This window comes from Microtus oregoni, unplaced genomic scaffold (genome assembly GCF_018167655.1).
Source record: "Microtus oregoni isolate MIOR12 unplaced genomic scaffold, Mior012 000001F_ref0000356, whole genome shotgun sequence".
Classification (NCBI taxonomy): domain Eukaryota; kingdom Metazoa; phylum Chordata; class Mammalia; order Rodentia; family Cricetidae; genus Microtus; species Microtus oregoni.
This window is the reverse complement of record NW_024543060.1, coordinates 68,431,288-68,441,523: the sequence shown is the minus strand read 5'-3', so window position 1 is coordinate 68,441,523 and position 10,236 is coordinate 68,431,288. Positions and strand designations below refer to the sequence as shown.

Genomic DNA, 10,236 nt, shown 5'->3' with positions numbered 1-10,236 from the left:
CAAGTAACTGAATGATCACTAAAGAGAGAACTGGAATAATAAGCTGCAGCTCAAATGACTAAACTAGAGCAGTTTATTTTAAAAATAATATTAATTGGGACTGGAGAGGTCGCTCAATGGTTAAGAACACTTTTTGCTCTTCTGGAAGACCAAAGTTTAGTTCCCAGCACCCATGTCAGGTGCCTTATAGTTGTCTAAAACTCCAGCTCCAAGAACTTGGATACCTTTGGTTTCCATGGGCACCTGCATTTATGAACATATACTCATGTGCAGACATAGACCTAGACAGAATTAAAAATAATTTTTAAAACGCCGGGCAGTGGTGGCACACGCCTTTAATCCCAACACTTGGGAGGCAGAGGCAGGCGGATCTCTGTGAGTTCGAGACCAGCCTGGTCTACAAGAGCTAGTTCCAGGACAGGCTCCAAAGCCACAGAGAAACCCTGTCTCGAGAAACCAAAAAAAAAAAAAAAAAAAAGCCGGGCAGTGGTGGTGCACGCCTTTAATCCCAGCACTCAAGAGGCAGAGGCAGATGGATCTCTGAGTTAGAGGTCAGCCTGGTCTACAAGAGCTAGTTCCAGGACAGGCTCTAAAAGCTACAGAGAAACCCTGTCTCAAATAACAACCAAAAAAACCTTTATTTTCTCTTTCTTTTTTTTTTAACCTTTTCTTTAAGATTTTATTTATTTATTATGTATACAGTGTTCTGCCTGCATGTATGCCTGCAGGCCAGAAGAGGGCATCAGATCTCACTACAGATAGTCATGAGCCACCATATGGTTGCTGGGAATTGAACTCAGGACCTCTGTAAGAGCAGACAGTGCTCTTAACCTCTGAGCCATCTCTCCAGCCCAAAAAAATCTTTAAAAATAATATTAATCGATAAAGCATTTTGTAATATTTTCTTTTAAAGCATTTTTAGGGCCTAGAGAGATTACTCAGAGGTTAAAAGTACTGACTACTCTTCATAGGACCTGGGTTCAAGTCCCAGCCCCAAGTGGTGGCTGATAACCATCTGTAACTCCAGTTCCGGGGCATCTGAGATCCTCTTCTGGCCTTTACAGACACTACATACACATGGCACATAGACATACATATAGGTAAAACACTCATACACATTCAATAAAAACATCTTTCCAAAATTGTTGTCAGGCTAAGTGGCGGTGGTGGTGGTGCACGCCCTTAATCCCAGTACTCAGGAGACAGAGGCAGTTGGATCTCCGTGAGTTCAAGGGTAGCCTGGTCTACAGAGTGAGTTCCATAACAGTCGAGATTACACAGAGAAACCCTGTCTCAAAAGCCCCCCTGCAAAAGAATGTAGTCAGACAGGCAAGATAGCTCAATGGCTAAAGATGCTGGCCAACAAGACTAACTGCATAAGTTCTATCCCTGAAGCCCAAATGGCCAAAGAAGAGAGTCAACTGAGTTGTCCTCAGACCTACACATTTTATCATACATTCCTCACCCCATGCCAATAAATAAATATAAAAAATATTATAATTGTTTTCTAAAATATAAAAACAAACAAACAGAGAAAAAAATCCTGGTTCACTTAGTTTATTCATTCTAGAAAACTGAAGTCTTCTTTGTGGCTTTAATGCCCTTAAATGAACCTTCATTTACCATTTTACATCTCTCCTTTTCATCTGTTAGGGAATAATTTTCTGCTGCTATTATAGACAAGAACAATACTTGTTTCTTGGCTTGTTACAAGATTGTCTTTCCGCTCTCAGATTCGTCACGGTGTATTAAAACACAAATGAGGGAGCTGTGATCAATAGCAGTAAAACTCCGAAACACGATTGCAACACTTCCCAATTTGACTGGAAATGACAGATTGTAATTTGGATTACAGAGTGTTACAATTAATGCTAAATTGCCAGCCACGAACACGTTCAAACCGTCTTTGCCCTCGTATTTAGTGAAGCATGAGAGAAAGCACATTGAGGAACACAAATCATGACAGAGAGTGCAGGCGCTTGGGGAAGAAATACAACATCCATCTCTGGTAAAATCAACTTTCCTTTAAAGCTTTTGTTCGGGAGTTTCAAAAGCAATTCTTGTAGCACGTTATTTCATCAATTTATTTACAAGACCCTGCTAATTCAAAGAGAACAGTTTCCATGTAGTCCATGAAAATAGTGCTACTCTTTACGAGGAACAAGCTTCGAATACATCCTTCTTCATATGAGTTTTTGTAACGGAAATGCATTCTTCATAAAGAGAATATTAAAAGCAAATGAAGTGCCTATGACCAAAATTACATAATCTTTGATTAACCATACTTATCTTTGAGCAGGCAAAATAGAGCTACATTTGTTCCTGGGCCTCAGGTAGTACCAATAATATGTATTAATTCTGAATTGTTATGGAATCAAAGAAAACTGGAGGTGTCCTTTGGGGGAAAATATGATACCATAAAACTCACATACTCTCTTTTAAGGCACCAAACTTTACTTTATGGATTTAAAACTGCATTTCAAGGATGAGTTTTTTTCACGGCATTGGTTTGTGGCACTTGCAAAGGTTATCATTCTACATGCAATTATCCAAAATTGCCCAATATGCAAGGATGAAGTTAGCCTTTTGGTGGTGAAAAATGAACAGTGGGGTGCCATTTAATAAGAATTAATCTACGGGGCTACTGCAGTCTCTTAATGGAACTCATGCCCTCTTTCTAATCCACTCCCAGGAAGCAATTTAAGGGTTGAGAGAACCGGTTGATAATTAACCTTTTAGAAAGCTTCAAGGAAGAAGGATGATTCTTGATTTTTTTTCTTAGTTGTTATTCAAGTCCCATAAACTAACCATTTTAAGTATGTAGGTCTTCTTCTCATGTCTCCTTGAGTGTCTTGATCCAATTACTGGTTATGGCTACAAAAAAACAAAAAGTAACTGTAGCTGTCAAGGGCCCAATATTACTAAAGAGCGCCTTGGACAATCATTTGGGATGCTCACTTCTCCCACTAGATTTGCTTTTGTTTTATAATGTAGTCTATCCAATTTCTTAAGGATCACTTATGGGAGCTGGAGAGATGGCTCAGTGCCTGTTCTTCCAAAGGTCCTGAGTTCAATTCCCGGCAACCACATGGTGGCTCACAACCATCTGTAATGAGGTCTGGTGCCCTCTTCTGGCCTGCAGGCATACATGCAGACAGAATATTGTATACATAATAAGTGAATAAGTAAATATTTAAAAAAGGATTACTTATTCCAGTTTTCTGCAATCCTGGCTGAGAATTAGGACCATCTGAAAAATTTAAAACTATATACAGGTTTTGTTTCTAGTCCTGACCAGTACTTCTGGAAGTGGGGCACCAATATCAGCACAGAAAATCTAAATGACTCTAGAATCCTCTCTCTTGCAGCCACAGAGCTGAAGTTGTAGAAAATGAAACCGAAGCCTGGCGTGGGATGTCCCTCTGAATTTGTTGTGTATAGGCTTTGCTTTTATTGATGAATTAAGCAGTTTCAGCCAATGACCAGGGAAAATATAGCTAGGTGGGAAACTCAAAGATACAGAGAGAAGGAAGGCTGAGTCAGGAAGACACCATGTAGCCAATGAAGGAATAACACGCTGGGACATCACCAGTAAGCCACAGCCCCGTGGCAACACACAGATTGATAGAAATTGGTTACTTTAACTGTGAGAGCTAGTCAGTAATATGCCTGAACCATTGGACAAATTTTAATTGTTATTAGTGTTATTTCATAAGTGGCGGCAGTCCAGGGGGACCAGCAGGTCAGAGAAAAACATTCAACTACAGAAGCCCTAATTATAAGCTGTACCGACCTTATAATTGGCAGGTACCAATAATTTAAGTCTCCGCCTCGGAGGGTGTTGGCAGTTAAAGGAAGGGCATTAATTGGTATAGAATGGAATCCTGTAACTGGGGGTGGGGATGGCTGAGAACGTCTCAAGGGTTCATCTCACCTGGTGCAGCGTCCCCACCCACAGATATGCTCCCACTCCACTCATGAAATCCTGCCCTTTCCATCTTGGAATGAGGAAAGTAATCCTTCACTGTCTGCTAAACCATCAGTGACTTTCTCTGAAGGAGATGCTAAGCAATACAAGACTGATGTCCCTCAGGGCCCACCAACCATAGCTTCTATACATACAACCAGATTTAAGACGTCCATCTTTTCTTTTTGTTTTGTTTTGTTTTTACGAGACAGGGTTTCTCTGTAGCTTTGGAGCCTGTCCTGGAACTAGCTCTTGTAGACCAGGCTGGTCTCAAACTCACAGAGATCCGCCTGCCTCTGCCTCCCGAGTGCTGGGATTAAAGGCGTGCGCCATCACCGCCCGGCGAGACGTCCATCTTTTAAAAAACTAAAGCAAACAAATAAAAAGCAAAAAGAAGACACTACGTTCTACTTTGATAAACTTATCCTCCAAGTCATTTTCAGATGTCATCAGAGTTCTACTATCTATACGGTTTTCAAGCAAGGAGTAAAAGCTAGATGAAAATTCAAGGGAGTAAGACCAAAAGCAACTGTTCAAACTGTCTAGGAAAGCGGCTAACGATGTGTCTCGATTCTGCCCCCACCAGTCCCCACGCTGTGAGGCACCATCCTCCATGGCGACTTAAAGCATCCCTTAAGCTCCACTGCTCTGTCTCTCCCTTCTTACAACACCAGCAGTTCATTCCACCCTGCCCTTTAGTCCGTGAACTTCATAGTGACTGTGCCACTTTCAACTTCTTCCCCCCACCCCTTTTTTCCTCCTCCCACACCGTTTCTCCGCCCTGGCTGTCCTGGAACTCTCTATAAGACCAGGCTGGATCAAACTCACAGATCTGCCTGCATTTGCCTCCAGAGTGCTGGGATTAAAGAGAGCCACCAATGAGGTGTTCAACTTTCAACTCTTTTTTTTTTTTTCAAAAGGTTCTACATTTTATTACTGGAGAAACCACTCCCAACTTAAACATGATCAAGTCTCCAGATTGAAAATGTTGAACTTCATCTTCTAACACTCATCAAGGATCACGATTCATCATTAATTGTTTTGCCATTCATTGTTGACTCCTTACAGACTCAGCTTCGTTCTCCTCCAGTGTCTTCTCTTGGAGTTGTACCTGATTTTGTTGCCAGTTTTCATCCGAATCCACTGAGGAATAGGACGATTTTGCTTTTGTTTCTTATCCAGGAATCGCTTGATTCTGAAAGTCTTGTGAGAAGACATGGCGAGAAGGCTAGGCGGGCAGGTGGCGCACGATGGCGAAGGAAAGGCGAAGACTCAACTCTTTTTTTTTTTTAATTTATTTATTTATTAAAGATTTCTGTCTCTTCCCCGCCACCGCCTCCCATTTCCCTCCCCCTCCCCCAATCAAGTCCCCCTCAAAGGAGACATACATTTCCAAAGGCACCGATTTAAAAGATTAAAACCATCCCACCCCAGGCAGATAAGAAATTTGGAGTTCCAGCTGATGTTCCACAATCTTCAATACAGTTCTGAAGCGAAACAAGTAGCATAAGTCTCAATCGTTTATTTAAAGCACGGGTCTACCCACAACATTCAGTATCCGGCGTTCGGTATCCCAGATTACGACTCAATGTGATTTTTCTGCTCAGCGTGTTTTCTTGCCGGTTCTGTTTAACCTGAGGCTCTTTTGAGCATTTCTCTGTCTGTACATTGAAATGTTTTAGCAGTTCATTTGACTTTATGTGTATTATGATTTGCATTAAATATCCTATAAAGGAGCATCAAATTATAGATGAGCTGGCTGAGTACTGCAGTTTGTTACTTGCCACCACTGACCAGTTGTGGATCTTTGTATCCATCGTTCTACTACAAAAAGAAGCTTCTCTGATGTGAACTGAGAGATGAACTAGTCTGTGGGCATAAAAAACTTAGCGGGGAGGCTAGGCATGATGGCACACACCTTTAATGTCTTGGGAGGCAGAGGCAGAAAGAACTCTGTGAGCTCAAAGCTAGCTAATGATAATGAGTAGATAATGAGTTCCAGGCCAGCCAGGGCTACAAAGTGAGAGATCCTATATCAAAAAAGGAAACAGCACTACTACTACATAGGGCCAATTCACATATGTCTTTTTAGCAGGAAAATAGTATTGTGTTCTCTTATGACTTAGCTGGCCACAGGTCGTAGGTAGTTAACAGTGCTGGGCATGAGTTCGACCTTGTGTAGCAGGCTTTAAATCTAACCAGAATGCAGTTGGCTATTCCCATGTCATTTGTGCCATCATTGTACCATGGACACATCTTGCCAGGGCACTCATTATGTAGCTCACTGGGTTTTCTCCGCTGGTACATGCACAGAACATTCCAGCACTGTGAAAGCTAGTTAATAAAGATGAAGATTCCAGGTGAGTACCAGCTTGACTTCTCCATGTTTATCACTCAAGTGTGTACAGCAGGTACCAAGTTCTGAAGAGTAACCAAAAGCAGGGACAGCAGACTGTAATGCTTGGGGGAGAGGGTCTGAGACAACCTGAGAAGATGTAGCTCACACCTGGCACTGGCCTCAAGCTTGCTATACAGCCAAAACCCAAATAAAAACAAAACAAAACAAAACACAATAAAAGCCAGCCTTAGGCATCTTATCAAAGATAAACTAATCTTCTAACCTTCCTTAGCTTAGAACTTGGTCTGTGTCCTTCACCAGTGCTTTAAACGACAGCTTTCAGTAAAGTCACGTCCTTCAAAAATATTGTACCTTTACTTCTGGATAAAATCTTCTAAAGCTGAGGAACTATCCACACCGATTTTCCAGTTAAGGAACATATTCAGGTTGTAAAAGAGGATTATGGCCTCGAAACAGAGTTGTAGTACAGCCTTTGACAAGACGAAACACTTCCTAGCCCAGGAGATAGCTACAAGTCTTCCAAAGTTCCCACTTTCGTGATGGGATCATTACAGTCATTCATCTTCTGTCATTAGTAAGAATGAAGATGACTTCTTCTCAGTAACTACCTCCTAGAAAGCATTTAAAAAAAAAAAAACATAAAACAACTATTTTACTGAGGTTCATCCCCCAAAAAGCAATCACTTGCATTCTTCTGGCAAGTATTTTATGCACTATTTTAAGGAGCTATTTTCCCCAACTCCTTAGGGGTATTTTTTATATTAAAGTATAATAAAGTTAAATATAATATATTCATATATATTTAAATATATATAATATATAAGGTGCTGAATGGGTTAAGTTCTGGGTAAGTGAAATAATCTGTCGTGTGAGGAGTTATCATGGAAGTACCTGATGTCAACCTCAGGCCTCCACATACCCACCCACATGTATCCACACACATGTAAACATTCATAGACACAAAAATAATTTTAAAAAAATGAACAGGGCTGGAAAGATGGCTCAGTGGTTAAGAGCATTGCCTGCTCTTCCAAAGGTCCTGAGTTCAATTCCCGGCAACCACATGGTGGCTCACAATCATCTGGAATGAGGTCTGGTGCCCTCTTCTGGACTGCAGACATACACACAGAATATTGTATACATAATAAATAAATAAATAAATAAATAAATAAATAAATAAATATTTTTAAAAAATGAACAGAAGGCAGGGCGGTGGTGTGGTGGTACATGCCTTTAATCCCAGCACTCGGGAGGCAGAGGTAGGTGAAACCCTGTGAAAGAATTCAAGGTCAGCCTGGGGGAAAACCTCGTCTCAAAAAACAAAACCCAAAAAACAAAACAAAAACAAAAACCCCAAAACAGAAAAATCCAAGGATTTGACTGGGTGGTGGTGGTGCATGCCTTTAATCCCAGCACCTGGGAGACAGAGGCAGATGGATCTCAGTGAGTTCCAGGCCAGGCTGGTCTACAAAGCAAGTTCCAGGACAGCCAAGACTGTTAGACATAGAAACCCTATCTCAAAAACCAAAAGAAAAAAAAAATGCCCAAGGATTTGTTAAGCTATTTTTAACCTATACCTTCAGTCTCAGGTAGGAAAGAAATACATCCACATTTTAAAAATACAATTAGAAATACAGAACCTCTCTCAGGTTGCAATCTGCAAAAGGCTTACTGGACTCAGGATTGGATTGTTGTTTTCTGTGTTACTGTGCAGTAATAACAAAGAAACATCTCTTAAAATAGAAAACAAAATCCAAAACTACACAGAGAAACCCTGTCTGGAAAAATCAAACCAAAACAAACAAAAAAAATGGAAACAAAAAAGCAAAACAAAGAAACAAACAAAAAAACCTGCCAAGATTGCTTTTGTTGTTGAGACTAGTCTCATGCAGTCCAAAGTTGGCCTTGAACACTAAACAGCAAAAAATGACTTTGAAATTCTAATCCTGGCTGGCAAGATAATTCCGTGGGTGATGCCACTTGCTGCCAAACCTGATGACTGAGTCCAATCCCAATACTCACACAAGGAATGGAGAGAACCGACTCCTGCAGGTCACCTTCTGATCTCCGCATGGGCAGTATGGTGTGCACATATAGACATGTGCACACTTGCACACAATACAAAAACTCTCATCCTCCTGCCTCCACCTCAGGTGTGCTGGGATTACAGATGTGTGCCCCCATGCCTAGTCTGAATGACATTGGGGATCAAACCCAGGGCTTTGTGTCTGTTAAGCAAGCACTCAACTGAACCACGTTTTTCTCCACCCACATAAGCCCACTTTGTCCTTTGAGACTGGCCGCTCCCGGACTAACGGCAGTCTTCCCTCCTCCTGCTGGGATTACGTGTGTGTGCTACTATGCCTGGCTATGTTGTTTAAGTTGTTTCTTCTAGGTTTAAAAAGAACCCATAAACTTAAAATAAAACCGTTATTCAAACAAGCAAAAGCTACTTGTTTCCTTACCGCAATGACAGCATTCAGAAATGCAATTTGAACTGAGGATAACCACCCTCTTGAGTCTAGAAAATATACTTTATTTTAATCTGTCTTGAGTGGGTGTTATCTGGAGGACTTTGACATTCTTCCCAGAGCTGAGTGTCGGGGTATACACCTATAACCCCAGCATTTAGGCAGGGGTCACAGGTCTGAATACAACTCTGACTACAGAGACCTTATTTAAAAACAAACAAAAACCTGTCTATCTTTACCTCAACATGATTTACTTATCATTCCATTTACTACTATCCCCCCAAAGTCAGTACATTTTCATCACACAGAATGCGACTACGGGTGCACGGATGATCTCATATCCACAGACATACTTGTATATCTCAGATCGCCAACAATGGTTCCTACTTCTCATCTATAACTGCTAGAAAGAAAAGCACTTTGATCGCCTGATCCCCTTGTTGTATGTACACTACAAACAGGACAGGCATTCAAATGAAAGGGACAGAAGTCAGATGAGCTGGATCTTTAAACATCTTTACAATTTACAAGGAAATAGTCACTAGCACACACTACTTGCTCGTGGAATTTCCACTAAAACAATACACTTGCTCATTCTCCAGCACACCCGTTGTGTCGGACACTTGTGTGAACAACAGCCTTGAAAATGCAAGAAGTACCTGCCAAGTGACCAGGAGACAATGGCGCACTCCCCAGGAAGGAAAAGCAAGCCTGGCCCAGACTGACACAGGTAGAAATCTCGAAGACAACTCTCCTCTTCTCCACCCCCATCCCTGGTTTCTGCTGAAAATGACACCAAGTCTGACTTCATTTTCTCAGGATACTTATTTAAAAATCTGCTTTACATAAACATTCTGAGAACTGGGTAAGCAAACTTCAACTTCCATAATGTCACCACTGGTAATTTTCTTTCAAAAGCATGACTTTGTCCTTGGGCAGTGGGGTGAGGATGGAACTGGATGCAGGGTAGAAACCACACTCAATATAAGCTTAAGGACACAATTTGGTAGGTGAGACAAACAAACCAAACTGTCAACTACTTCTAAGAGGTAAGTGGGGATAGTGGAAAAGGAAAATCTTGGGGGAGCATTTGTCCTTTACTTTAAGGTACAGGACAATACAAGTTGAAATTTGGGGTAGCATGAAGTCCCATTACATGAGTAATAAGAATCAAACTCTTGTTTTTTTACCCTCTACTCTTTTCCCATCATCTATACTTTCCCTTTATGCTCCTTCCAATAAAACCATATTGGTGATATTTTGTTTGTGATCTAACAAATAAAACTTGCCTAATGATCAGAGTGAGGAACAAGCCACCATAGAAGCCAGGCACACACTTTTAATCCCAGCACTCAGAAGGCTGAAGCAGACAGGTGTCTGTGAGTTCAAGGTTATCCTGGGCTACACAAAACCAAAGCAACCTAAAAGAGAATCAGAGC

The 10,236-nt window shown here is 41.2% G+C and overlaps 1 protein-coding gene across 1 annotated transcript; it reads right to left on the bottom strand.

Annotated features, from left to right (window-relative positions):
• Nucleotides 1–4,868: 4,868 nt before the first annotated feature.
• LOC121464059 (60S ribosomal protein L39-like) lies at nucleotides 4,869–5,223 on the bottom strand. The gene has a single exon (XM_041676684.1). The coding sequence runs from the start codon at nucleotides 5,183–5,185 to the stop codon at nucleotides 5,030–5,032; it is 156 nt and encodes a 51-aa protein (XP_041532618.1). The 5' UTR covers nucleotides 5,186–5,223; the 3' UTR covers nucleotides 4,869–5,029.
• Nucleotides 5,224–10,236: the final 5,013 nt, after the last annotated feature.